Source organism: Melanerpes formicivorus, unplaced genomic scaffold (genome assembly GCF_026170545.1).
Source record: "Melanerpes formicivorus ecotype bairdi unplaced genomic scaffold, bMelFor1.0.p_v2 SCAF_17, whole genome shotgun sequence".
Taxonomy (NCBI): domain Eukaryota; kingdom Metazoa; phylum Chordata; class Aves; order Piciformes; family Picidae; genus Melanerpes; species Melanerpes formicivorus.
Window position 1 is genome coordinate 9,863,781 of NW_027142369.1, and position 14,647 is coordinate 9,878,427.

The window sequence follows — 14,647 nt, forward strand, 5'->3', positions numbered from 1 at the left end:
TCTTTTAGTTTGTTTGTTAAAAAAAACAACTAAATTTAAATGTCCCTATTCTTCTGTCCTATTTCAGTATCAAGAGAAGTTAATTTGAAAGTAAAGGGATAAGCTGTCATATTCCCCACACAGTGTGCTGGTTCCTGCCTCCCAAGGCAGAAGGAAAGGCATTTTGCCTCCTGTGTCCTCACTTAATGAAGAAGGAAAGGCTGCTGGTCATTGCATTTTAGTGTTCAGATGTTAAAAACACATATTAATTTCAAAACATGTTGGGTCAGATACATTTTTTTCCAGTTCTTGCCCCTGATTTATCTTCTCATTACGAAAGGCTTCTGAGCTCATATGAACAGAAGTAACCTGCAGCATTAGCCAGGTTACAACATTACTACCGGCTTTACTAGATCAACTCCTCAAATCAACTGTGAACAAGTCAAAGCATGTGTCAGCTCCTTTCAAGGTCATTCGTAAAGCTCTCCCCCATAAAGCTAACTTTATTAAAGAGATGCATGACTTGAAAAGCAGAACCTTGTAAGTCTTGAATTCATCTTTTCTTGGCTTTGCTTTTTGTAAATATAATACTAAACATAATTTGTATAAGCTTGTTCCTCTAAAAGTTACAAGACTGGAGAATACTGGTAAGATTTATTTTAAGTGGAGGTACTTATCAAATGTCACCATTTTCCTGTTCAAAATGTCTAATCATTTTGATTAACATTTGATTTAAATGATTAAATACCACAGCAAAGCACAAACATACATAAAATTACACTCAGAAGAAATTCTCAAAGCACAGATCCCATAAGAAAACAGTTATGTCAAAGCAATTAGGGAATTTATTTACCCCATACATAATATTCAAACCCAAATCTGACTCCACATGTTCAATATGAAGGCTTCCACCACATGTGTATTATACCCAGGAATCACAGTATGGTTAATCCTGTAGCCAGCATGAGACTAATTCCAGAGGAAACACCAAAAATGCCAAGCAAATAATAAAGAAACTCCTAACTGCCATCTCAACAACTATCTTTTGTGAGGAATTTTATTCCAGGTGAGAAACTGGTGCTAGGCACATACAGAAAGTAGATATGAAGCAGCAGAAGACAAAAAATGAAATCTAGTATCACAGCTGAAGTAAATAAACATGAATTCCAAACCATATAACAGACTTCAGAGCAGAGAGAGAAAAACAGGATATCAAAGGTAAATTAGACACAGAACTGAAGGCAATTCTGAAAAACAAAAATATATGATGGAAAACTACAGCACATAAAAACAGTCTTAAGAGCTCATCTCAGAGGGCCAATTTGTACAGAGAATGCATACCACCAAAGTTGGCATGGAAAAGACTCTCTCTGAAAAGTTTTCTACCTGTCAAACACAGGGCTGGTCCCTCTTTGGAAGCTGGGCTTCCTCATGAGTTGCTAACCTCTAGGATTTGCTGTAGACACCCAGCAGCCCACTGGACTCCACTGCCTCAGCTGCAGATCATGAACCTTTAATGTTTGACATTTTTAAACCATTTACTGCAATGTAATTTTTCCTGATAGAAAAAAAAAAAAAAGGTTCTGAAACAGAAACATTCTTCTTGACACAGGGTATCAGGAGTGCTTTAACCTTTATAACTACTTGGGGCTAACTGATATAAAGGTTTCCCAGACACTCAGGAATCCCTTGGATTATTCAAGCTGAGCTTTGTTTTATGCCGTTTTGGATTGGATTAAATACTCTGAAAAAAATGTGAGCTCACGTTCCTTCCCTCCACAAACAGCAAGTCTCATAATGTAAAATAAACTAAAACTACTGTCCACTAAAAAAATAATAAAAATTGGATTGAGTTCATAAAGATCAATTATAGGACATAGCCACTGCAGAATAATCACTGAGGACACTCAGAGTTGGGTCTGAATTAGGAGCACACAGCCAGGAAGGAGCAAAGCACTCAACACACCACCTTCACCTGCCAAAACAGTCAAACTACAAATAAAGAGCTTATTTTCATCAGCAATCCTGGATGTTGTCAAAACAGGTGGTTTAGGGCTTCATCCCTCCTTTTTCTCCAAGAGAAAGAAATACAGATTCGAATGGACAATCACAGTATCAAAAAGTCAAGAGAAAGCTTTCAGGCTGTATGTAATAAATAGCACCCCACATCCCCTCCCTCCCACAACATAAACAAAAGTAATCTGGAAAAGCCAATGTCATCATAACAAGCTTCCACCTTACAGAGGAACATGCACATCCCAGACACTAGAAAAGATCAGTTGTAAATGAGGGTTGGAGCTGAGGCCAGGGGTCTCACCAGCTAGCAGTGGGGAGCTGACTGCCTCCACAGGCTCTCCCTGCAGCATGGGATCATCAGGTTCCTCCAAAGCAAATTAGGCTTCTGTCCATATTTTACCCCCTCCAGGGCAACTAAAGCAAAGAAAGCACCAAGCAATTTGTCAGGTTGAATGAGATGCCGAATGCTAGGCTGTAGGAAAAGTATCACATACATTCTCCCCAATAATAAAGAGGATTTTTATGGGGTCGTGACACATATTGAAAAGCTGATAAAAATGTAGCTTGAGCAGATGCTAATTGAAAATGTACATCCCAGGGCAGGAACCTGAGCAGCAAAGTCCCTGGTACTGCAAACACCATGTTTGCAAACTTTGGATCCCGCTGCTCCAAAGCACAGGCGGGGGCCATGTGCCAACACGTATAAGCAAAACAGGTATGAGGGGACTATGAGGAGAATTTGGAGGTGAATTTCCAAATCTAATCAAATCTGAGATCTTTACCAAGGGTTTTTGTCATACTCCTAGCAGGCATGATTTGCTTTTCTATTACATATTCATATGCTTCCATTCAGAACAACCTTGTTTCATTACCACAGATTCAGCTTTGCTTTACAGTCCTGCTTCATTTCTTCCAAGGCAAATTCTTCAGGAGATTAACCTGACATATTTGCTCCCCCGATAATATATCCTGTCTTTTCTGATTTCATTACCAATTTCAAGCACATTGCAACAAATTGGCTTAAAATTTTTCAAAAGTAGTGACTTGAAAGCTTTCTTGTTCCCACATTTCCTTGGTACAACACATTTCACTTTGCAAGTAATGTAAGATTCAGCTCAAGTAAATATAAAATGAATTATTAAGCTTCTAACCAAAAGCTTCCAGTCCTAAAAAACTTCTTTATTGGACTTAAAGAGCTCCAGTGTATGGCACAGCTCTAACTGAAGTTCAGGTTTTAAATAACTTGAACTGGCAATTGCTCTTTTCCAGGAGTTCAACATATTACTCTTAGGCTTCATATGCACAGAAGACACTAGTGAAGATAAACTCTGCAACCGGTAATTGAAATTAAAGTTGCAACATCTATTACAGCAACATCCAGTGTGCCATATCTCAAACACACGGAGAACAAAATGGCTTTTGCATATGAAGCACCAATTGTGGTACTCACTGGAACAAAAATGCATTAAGAAATATAATGAAATACATTTACAAAATGGAAAATTTACTAAAATAATGGACATTGTCATTATTAGTCTTCTACCCTCCTGACAGGTACAATAAGTAAATTCCCAGTTCTGGGAGATGCGTCTGAGAAAAGCCTGCCGCCTTCTAAAACTCAAAAATGTTGCACAGCATTCATGGTAAAGAGATCTGTTTAAAAAAAAAAAACCAAAACAGTTCCCTTCTGAAAAGATTAATGTAAATAACGCCTACTGATCTAAAAAGGAGAAATCCACATGATCTTCGGAAGAATTCTTTGGAAGAACATTCCTAACAAAACTTCAGAAAACAATAAACATTTTCCAGATTTCAAAATTAGGATTTTCTAAGGAAATACTCATGTAGATCAACTATATATATCATCTTTCAAATCCATTAAGTGATCGTTGTAGCAACAATGCTATATATAAAGGGCCACCAACTGAATGAGTATCTAGTGTAAGCATGCACCTGGGACCATGCTTAGCATTCCAACTCTTCACAAATTTCTCAGAAATCAACAACTTTTTACATGAGTGTAAAATTTGCTTATCATTGCCACATCAGTAAACAAAAGCTTTCCCAGTATTTTAGCTGATTGACACTGTCACTGCTACTTTATGTCATACTAAAAAAAAAGAAAAACCACCCAGAGATTTGCACCATGTCTGCTGGGGTAACCAGATTTTTTTTTAGAGACACTATGAAGTCCTCTATATGGAAATAAAAGCCCAGGCTGTTTTATAGCAAGGGGCAATTAGGAATATGGGAGGTAAAAACCAGCTTCCTGTTTCCAGGGTGTTACACACTGTATATCAAAATGTTTTCTAAGATACATGACAAACCTGGCTGCATCATCTGTCCAAACACAGTGAAATAAGTAAAATCATGGCTTACAAAGGGAAAGCAATAAAGATCTTTGTTTATTAAAAAACAAACAAAAGCCCCACACATCTACTTTCTTAATTCTATACCTTTAGAGAAGTGCTGCTTTAATCACCAAGGAGTATGCCTTTCCTAGCCTGTAGAGCTCCCTGTTACACGGTACTGGTAGCCTCTAATTGGAATCAGGACTAAATCAGCCCTTGAAAATCTGACTGCAACTCAGATGAACTAAAGTATTAGATCAAAGCACAGTTATGCAAGGTGCTACTGCAGTCAGATGCAGCTTACTTAATATTTAAGACATATAAAGGACTGTAAATCACTACAAACCCAAAGAGTTAGCAAGCTCTCTGCAAATGCCTCCTGGATAAAGACACATTATGTGCTTCATTCATTTTCTAAGGAGCAATGTTCAGGAGGTTTATTATTATTAATTGCATATAAATTACCATGATTTTTGTATCAGTGGGAAAGTATTTAGCCATTCACCTCTCAGAGGAGCAATGCTGAACAAAGGCAATGAATGCATGGCATAGAAGAACAACGCAGACCACAGAAATTTATGCGTGTCTTGTAAATGCCATGCCTTTTAGAGTTCCAGCAAGAAAATCAAAAGTATGTCATAAATCTTTAATTGTAAGGGGAAAAAAATAGTCCAACTAATGGTTTTCCAAGTCCTTGATATTATTTAAGTAAGAACACTGCTGCTTCTGGAGTGCAAAATCCCCTTAACTCACAAATCTGCATGTATCCCCAATCTCCTCTGAAGTGTTCTGCTGCAAAATTCATTGTATCCAAGATCAGCTAATCATCACCAGGAAACTCTGTTATGCATCTTAAGGACGTACTTTAAGCTCTCAAGAGGAAAAATAAACATGTTTTATTAGCTGCTTTTGGAAAATACTGATTTGTATTTATTTAGAAACCTTTTCAAGTTGCACCACTGTTAAATGAAATATTTATGGCATGATTTTCCAAAGAGTTTAATACCTATTAAGAGTTTAACATGGCAATTTCAACAGGAGCTCTGAGTGCCCAACATTTCTGCAAACCTCTGAAGTGACAAGGTTCAGATACAGCAAAGAAGTTTGAGTGTGGATGTTACTGCTGAGCTCTGAAATGCAAGAAAGATCCTTGCCAGCCCCTACTTCCCATCACAGCATTGCAATTCAGACAATAGAAAACAGCTGTATTTTACTAGTAACCAGAAATATGACTCATTAATACCTGTTAAATCCAAACAAAGCACAGACTAAACGCTGCTAGTTAATCCTCAAAGTGTCCTCACTTTTCTTCACTAGGGGAAATGTATATGTTTCAGTCATTAGACATCACCTCCAGTAGCAACTTACAGAGGTGACTAAAAACCACAGTGAGTCAGGAACTGGAAAGCAAAGTTGCTTTGAGAAGTTGAATGAGGATGAAGATGCCTTAGTAAAATACAGAATAAAAAAGGTACACCAGAGGAAAAAAATGTATTTGGTACAATGCAAAAACCTGCATCCTGGTGACAGTGGGGCCAGGGGTGCACTCTTCAGTGTTGGTTGAGAAGACAAATACTGAAGCTAGAACAAATGCACTGTGCCTGTGGCCTCACTGTCAAAGTCAAAATAAGGGGTTTGGTCTAGTCATTCCTATTTTGCTTCATTTGTAAGGGATGGGCACTTAGAATTCCTCTCAGCACTGCATTTTCAGCTATCCTATGTCATGGCTCCTGCATGAATAGATGATTTCTCACACCTTGTGGCTGGCTGCCCTTCTGCCCTCCCCAGTCTTTACCCACTTACAACCCATGCCTAGACTTGAGTTACAGTGCAAAGACATCATCTTACAGTTCAGAGTTAAATACCTAAATTGCCTTGTGGTGTTTGGCTTATACCTCTGGAAGAAAAAAATCTATGGGGTTTTTGGGCCGGTAAATAAGTAAATGTGTAAGTAAAGAGATAGAGAACATCTAAGTAAGAAATTGTTATACATAAGCACAGTTCAAATGATCACCTGACATAATTCCATAAACAGAAGATGAATCAAATAGTTGAATATTATAGATAGGACACATCAATCTCCTTTTACTCTTTATAGCACATTACAAATCTGCCCAACAAGTCCAATATTTTACTCACTGTAATAGTAGCTTTCATCACACTATAAAACATTGGCAAATGTGGACCAGAAAACCAACAAGCATATTTACTGTAGGGCTTTATATTTGTGTCATCAATTAACAACAAAAGTATGTAATAAAACTAAATTAAAAACTAATCTAACGAGCTAGCTGTCAAAACAGATGGGAACTATACATGTCAAACCAAGCAAAAAGCCAAAGCTTTCAAACATTCAGTGCCGTTTCAGCTGGTACAGACAACTTGGAAAGGCAGGACAACAAATACTAGGACTGTATTAAGAAAAGGTGTCCTCAGATGAAAGATTCAGGTTTATGAATTTCTACTGATTTTCTTTTTTTGTTGTTCAGGATGATTAATTCCCACCAAAGCAGATCTCTGATACATGAACTATAAATAAGGTGCCATTGCAACTCTGCAGGCAAAATAAATAAAAACAGAGCCCCGACATTATTTTAGCCTCAAACAAATGTTTCAGTCCCTGTGTTGTCTGGCTCAAGAAAAATGCATAGACAGTCTCACAGACAGAGATATAAATGAACAATTGCAGTACCTTTTTCCCACACTGTTTACAGGGTTGGCTATATTCCTATTGGCAATAGATTTTCTTCTTGACAGCTTCTTGGTGTTGGTGCTGTCATCAGTGCTGTCATCCTCTTTCTTTGGTGTGCTACTTCCTTTGCTGTTCAGGTCCCTTAGCACATTATAATTAATTTTACTTGAGATTTTCTTCTGTTCTAACATCTTTTCAATTGCCTCTCCTGCTGTGCTGGCTTGTATTGGCTCCCGTTTCTTTGCAGATTTCTTTGGCTTAATTAAAATATAAAATTAGTGATGTAGATACAAACAAAGTTTCTGTGAAGCAGAAGGGTGAGCAGGGTTTGGCAGTCCTGGCTCAGGTGCTGCCAACGTGGGGATGCAGGCAACACAGCCAGGCTAAGCCAGCACTCCCTCTCCTGATGCTCAACAGGACCAAGAGATCTCTCTTCTCCAAGAGGTAAGGCCCACACAGTTCACTTCAAATTCTTCATTTAGTATTTGTAATGTTGCTAGAGAAGAATGTGGGACCATTTCTCACATATGAGAAAAACAAAGGGAGTGAACTCCTGCTACAGGAACAAGGATCCTGATAGCATCACCCAGCATGGAAATGAAGAAATTCCTCTATTAAAACTGCCTTTAGAGTCAAACTGGGTCACTACTCCCCTAAGTACTGGTGACTCCGTATCAAAAATGCAATGGTATTTTATACCAAGTCCAAATGAGGTGTGGGAGAGCTTCTACCCATCTTCTCCTCCACACTGAGAAAGGCAAAGAATACTAGCAGCAGCTTTCTAAGCATGGAGTAGAATTAACACCAGCAGATAGGAAACAGGAGGCTGCAGACACATGAGCACAGTGTCACCTGCAACTGCCTTTCCTAGGCAAATGCTGCAAACCCAAGCACAGTGTTGTGCTGCAGAGGCTGAAGCTGTACAGAGTCAGACTTCCAGAAATGACACAGGAGAACATTTCCAGTCATGTCCCATGCCTGGGTAGGTATGAAAAAAAGGAAAAAAAAAAAAGAAAGAAGAAGAAAATCTCTGTTTCTCATTTGGCATTTTCCTTTTCAAAGGAAGGTTTTACCACCAAGCTCTGCAGGAGATTTATTTTTTAATGGATAATAGCCCCTCTGTTTACCTACATGGGTCAAGTGCTACCTTGAAACTGGAAAGCACTATATTAATCAAGTTCTATTTGAACTGTCAGAAACAATACAGAGTTGGAGAAAAACTCCTGTGTTTCCTGAACAAAAAAGTGGGTGTTTGGGCTCCTTGGCGGTGCCAACAAGTTATACAATTTTGAAAATTGCTGGTAGACTGCCATGTCTGCATGAGCGCAGGATAAATGAGAAACTCAAGCATAAAACAGTGTCTCATTGTCTGGTTTTGGTTTTATTGTTGAAATACCTAGGGGAAGGAGGAAATTCTGTCTTTTGCATTAGTTGGAAAAAAAGACCGAGGATATACGCACTCAAAACTAACATGGATTTTAGTTGCATGTGGAAGATCTGACTTGTCACTTGCTCAATTACACAAAATACCAGTGCTGTAAATTGTGAATATATGGCCAATTAGGCTGCCTTAAACTGCTAAACATGGAGACAGGACATGCCATTTGTTAACATAACTGTCACATTCTTTAGGAAAGGTAGAACAAAATATTCCTTCAAGTGACTGTAACAAAGATCCGTTCAGTTCTTCATAAAGAAATCATTATTGTAAGAGCGAAGAAAGCTACTGAAGTTATGGCAAGTACAAACAAATTCCCCATGCACACATTAAAAAATAAATTAGGCAGGTCTTAAGACCTGTATTGAAATAAGCAAGCAATTAGGACAGCAATCATAAGCGCAAAGAGCTGGTCTGACTTTGCCATGCACAGAATTTTCTCATAATAGTAATTTAAAAGGAAATTTTGGGCAAGAAAGTTTTTTACTCACCACCTGAAAAAATTTAGCCTTGTAATTCAACAACAGGTAAAGTTACAACAGCTTTTGTTTGTTTAGTGGTGACCTGTTAGCACTATGCCTGCACATCCTACATGGAGTTTACGAGCAAATGCAATAAATTTCCAGGACGTTTTCAAGCAGACACAACAAGCACACAGTTCAATACCTTGTGTTCCTTATAAATCCCAAGTTCTTTTTCTTTTGCTATTCTTGCTTCCTTTTCTGAAAGATGACAAAAGGGTAACCAGCATGAAGATTACACACACTGCATACTTCTGCAACATCAGACAAAAGGAGAATTTCAGTCTTACATGCTTACCTTTCTGTTCTTTCAAATAATCTGCATTTTCTTTCATCCACAGCTCTGCTTTTATCTGAGCCTCTGTTTCATTAAGTATATACTGAAAGACAAAACAAGTTTATCTAGTTTCAGAAATCAACATGAAAACCATCGAGCAAAACTGAATTGAAAAACCACTGGCAAGGTCAATTCACATTCTGTTTTTAAAAATACATTAACAAAAGAAAACATGTCTGAGATGTGACAAACAGAGAGCACTTTCAGTAACTTTTAAATCTGGCAAAACACAGTGGCATAGTTTCAAAAAACAGTGCTCCGTTTCCAAAATGTGATGGGCTGACCAAGAAGCATCCGGGACTCGTTGTACATGGTCTGTAACTGACCTAAAATGATCCTGGCTTTATGATCTATTTCAAATTATATGAGAGGGTATCCTGACAACATGGTCATCTGCAAGTAATTCTGCGTGTTGATGGTGGTCTGTAATTCAACAGTATGGAAACCATTGCCCTGTGCTACCAAAACAGAAACACGTGTCTTCTGAGTTGGTTTCTGCAAAGGTTTAGGCACAGTTACTGAGATTATTAGTTCAATAGCCACATCTGTGTGAAAGAAAACAGCTTAGACTGCTGGAGTTTTAGTCCTCTAGATTTTAAAGAGCTGGGTTCAGGAACCACATCTATGCTTTTTTAACTCACTTCACTTAGTCTTGGTAACATCATTAGTAGGTATGGAGCTGTAAACCACACCAAGAACTACTCAGGTGAATTATAGAAATAAATCAACAAAGAAGTAGGAGTCAGGCTGGCAGGTTGGTAAATAGATCTCCTCTTACAATTACTTCAGTGTAAAAATAGAGCCAGTATTTAGCACAACTGTCCATGAAATTAAAGTTCTTTATAGACAATGCTGTCTGGGAGTGAAGAACTTCTGCAGAACAGAGAAGACAAATTGGGTCATCCTGCACAAATACAACACTGTATTTTTAAGCAGCAGACCCAAGACTTATAAAACTATGTTTAAGTGCAAGAAAAACAGTTTGAGATTCTTCATCTTATGGGTCTGAGCATCCAGGATTTTCTTAAAGTAAAATATGCATATAGGCTTTTCTGAGAAAAATAACTCCAGTCATATGAAACTAGTGCAGGGAGGAGTCCTTCCTCCGAGGGCAAACGAGGCAAACAGCTGTGCTTGTCTTGGTTTATCAGACCACTATTTTCACTCTTTCATCTGTTTCTATTAAAAGTGAGACGTAATAGTAAAACTCACTTCCCCCTAGCTCAGTTATTCATCCTTCTTACACTTTCAGAGAGTTCATAGTCTTGGGCTTACAATATTACAGTCTATTGCCATGGAAATGAACGTGAGGTCATAAAAGCAGAGTTATGACTTCATCACAGAGCCTAGCAGGAGGAGAAAATATGCTTATTCTTCTACCACGATTGTTTAAATTATGGACTGGATATATTGAAATCCTTCAGACTCCTTGCTCCTTCCATACCACATCCGCTCAATTCACAAGATCCTTCCTAACACCTAGCCTAGCAAAACCTGTATCACGGCTCAAGCTAAACATTTCCTGCTTCTTCATCCATTGCCAACAATGTTCTGTAGACACTAAACTTACACAACACCATCACTCTCAATGACTTTGTAGCCTAAAAGGAGTTTTCATCATTGATGCTATCTGTTCATATTACAGTTTAAATCAGTGCGGTGGATAGAGAAAGCATCAGGCTCAGGGTCACAAGAGCCAGACTGTGTTCCACTCTCAAGCATTAAACTGTTGTGTGGCTTTCAACAAGCTGTTTTCCACAGCTGTCTGTCATAATCAGGCTATGTGGCAAAGGGTACCTTTCGCTGCCACACAAGTGAAAAGTGCAGAAATTGTTACACAAACCTCTAAAAGAACACAGAAGCTGTATATACTGGTTCTACAGCTTGGTTTCCATGGCAGCTTCCTATGTTCCACCAAACTTTAGAAGTCCTTCTTCAGAATAAAAGACATTCTAAAATGTAATTATTCCAGCATAGTAAGAGTGAGTAGCAGCAACAGTTCTGTAGATGTATAAAATGGGCAAGGAATACCAAATTCACAGGCTTTCATGAACATTAGTTTTGAACTCAAACCACTGAAATCACTTGAACCTCTCTACAGATCAGAGCAAAAAGGCAGTGAGAGGAGAGGATATACCATGTAAGAACCTTCTTTCATTCTTAGATATCCAAATGAAGAGAGTCAGGGTGAGAGAGCACCTTACCCGATCTATTTCACTGTCATCAATCCCACTTAGATCTAATTCACCATCTCCTGTAGTTTCACCTACAGAAAAGAACATACTTCAGTCAGGCAGATGTTTGTTCAAAATCTATTCCAATTCAACATCTGTGGTAGAGTAACAACATAAGAATTGTCCTTCAGAAGTTGCATCCTCACGTGCTCATCCAGGAGGCTTAACACATTCCTGACTATTTTCACTACAGGGGAACATGCACACACAAATTCACCACACTGAGTTCAACTGAAATTCAGGAATCAGCATGGTCTCCTTCAATACTAAAAGTCTGTCAGATACTTCCAGTTGCCTTTTATTCCCCATTTTAATTTACAGCCACAAGTAGGAAGCCGGGGAAACCATTTAAAAAGATGACCAGTTTTCTTCTGTCATAACATGAATTTTAATGTCAGAGGCTATAGGCCAATGACTTATATGTAAATTATGACTTAGAAAATATTTTCTGTTTTCAGGGAAGCAGCATGGACCAGTGAACAACAACACATTATGCCAAGAGTCACACCATGGCTTTCTTCTAGATTCATAATTTGAACCACTTACCTCATACCAATTCTGTAATAATATGTGTATTAGTTTTTCTAACTGTAAAATGGGAATTATTAAAACCTGTCTAACCTTTTATGACTTTTATAAGCTATGGAGGAGTCTAGATAAGTGCTAAACAAGAATAACTTTCTGTAATTACAATTTCACTGCAATTTTTCTAGTTTTGTGTTTATAATGACTTACTCAGAAAACAATTTTAAAAATATTCTATCCATTAAAAAGCATAACAGCACAGAACTGAAGCCTAATTTTGGACTGGCACAGTGTATGGCAACAAAACCTGATTTTCCACACCACATTGATGTACAGTAGTAAAACGCTATTAATGTAGTTCGGGTAGAAAAGAAAACAAATCATTCAACAAAGACTTATGCTGGGGCATGAAGCAATCTTCTTGGTCATCTTCATAACATCTAATCAAGACTAGACAAGAGATGACCTAAGCATTTTACTTGCTGAAAAAAATAAATTAAGTTTCAACAATTTGCAGTAACACATTAAAACTGAAATGGTGCAGAACAGCCTGTCACCTTCACGGTTCCTGCTCCCAAGTTCTGGGGACGTGCCTACCCACACGCCAAGACCTTTGAATGGTTTGACTGCCTGGTGCGTTGAGACAGAGCAGAGCTCAGAGAAGCACAGTGTTGGAGTGGTCAAGGGGAAAGACAGCTGCAGCTCTTTGATCCAACGGAAGGTCATGGCAACCAAGTGGTGAAGACAAGCAAAGGTAGGAATTACGAGCATTCCCAGAAAATACAAACAATGCTATGCTTGGCAAAACTCAGCTGTTTCAACCAGCTGCCTGAAGTATGTGAATCATGGGGTTGGGAATCCAACCAAAACATCTGGTTAGGAATAAAGGCTGTACTTCTTGAGGTGGTGCAAAGGGTCTGGCTGCTCAACAGATGTTTACCGGTATCAGACACTGAGTAGTTAGAAATGTCTTTTCAAAATCCACCTCAACCACCCACCAGAATGTTTTACACTTTCTATATCCAGCTATACACAAAATGGGTTTCACCCCAAAGAAAATGTCCTGTCACAAGGAACAGTGTGCTTTGATTTTTCTTCAGAGATTGCCTCCTAAATGTAGAACCAACTTTACCAGTTTAGATAATCTGATGCTAATATGACAGAAAAGGCCTTGAGGAACATTTCTCATTGCTGTTGCTTTGGTTCCAGGTACCAGATTCACTTTTCAACCTTTTTCCTCCAAAACACTTTAAAAGTGTGTAAGACTTTATAGTAATTATACAATTGTTCAGTACATACAATTTCCTTCTGATCTGATCTCTATGCAGAGCAGTAAGAGCAGAACCTTCTGTACCAGGGCCTCCAGCTCCCCATGCAGGCACCCTGCCACCGGGAGGCAAGGATGCCCAAAGACAGATAATCATAGAATGGCTTGGGTCGGAAAGGATCTTAAAGATTATCTAGTTCCAACTCCATACTGCCATGGGCAGGGACACTTTCCACTAGACCAGTTTGCTAAAAGCCTCATGCAACAATGCCTCAAGAATTTCAAGGGATGAGGCATTCACAATTTCTCTGGGCAACATAACTTCCCTCAGGAAAGCACACTCTAGTTCGAGGCTGGAGAGGAAAAGCAAGGTGACAAAATACATCCTGGTAGCTTACTGCCTCTTAAACATAACTCACTGAAATTTTTTAGAAATATGTAATCCTGCAAAGCACAGACAGGAATTGCTGTATGAGGCATCACCCATGGGAGTCCAACAGATTCTACAAAGCAGCCCTAATACCTCTCTCCTGCTGGAACTGAAATATAAATTTCCATTGAGAAAAACACTTAAATGTTCACCAAGGAAAGTAGTAAGTGTTGTAGTCTAGTCTCTGAGATGCTGTCCCAGGAGGCTGCCTACCTGGATCTAAGAGACATATCATTACACAAAATCAACTCACTTGACGGCAGCGTACAGGAGTGTGCCCAGGTCAGAATAACCTGTCTCCTAGGTCAGAAGGAGTTTGAACAGAAACAGGACTCAAACTGGGCCTTCTGTATTTTGGGTAAGTGCTTTAACCACCAAATTGTAAGACAGAAGGGGGGATGGCCTCCCCCTTCTTTGTATTACCTACTTTTTGCTTGCCTAGCATTTTGGTTTGCTTTTTTCTTTTTTCTGGAGGCAGGGAAGGGAACCAAACAAATTTCAAAAATTGGTTTATCTAAGCAAATAAAGGAATATTTTTTTATTCCATAGTCCTTGCACCAGATAAAATGTCAGCTATCTACACAGGCTTGGAATTAAGGACAAAGGAAAAGGGAGTCAACCTCACAAGTCACTCCTATCATGTTCTGAAAATTGCAGGGTAGAAAATGGAAATTTGGAAATGGTGGCAGAAGTACTGAAGTTACTGCTCTACTCTACATAAAACTGCATCCCAAAATTATTTGTTGTAAACAATGCCACAGCATCTTAAGAACAATATCCCACTGAAATCAAGCTGCCACTGCTTTTATTCACCATTATACACATCGCTCCTCCTATACTCTGCTATATTTTTGGAA

General features: G+C 38.6%; 1 protein-coding gene across 5 annotated transcripts in view; it reads right to left on the bottom strand.

Moving 5' to 3' along the window:
• Positions 1-14,647, bottom strand: part of BRF1 (BRF1 RNA polymerase III transcription initiation factor subunit) — a 178,193-nt gene that overhangs the window by 37,515 nt on the left and 126,031 nt on the right. For 4 of the 5 annotated variants that reach the window (XM_068148887.1, XM_068148886.1, XM_068148889.1 and 1 more), the window contains 4 exons: positions 11,539-11,600; positions 9,296-9,377; positions 9,143-9,198; positions 7,039-7,295 (listed from right to left, as the gene is read on the bottom strand). In XM_068148887.1, the coding sequence (XP_068004988.1) occupies positions 7,039-7,295; positions 9,143-9,198; positions 9,296-9,377; positions 11,539-11,600 (457 nt within the window). Of the gene's footprint in view, positions 1-2,296; positions 2,410-7,038; positions 7,296-9,142; positions 9,199-9,295; positions 9,378-11,538; positions 11,601-14,647 lie in introns of all 5 variants that reach the window. The other variant, XR_010988633.1, reaches the window with a different exon arrangement.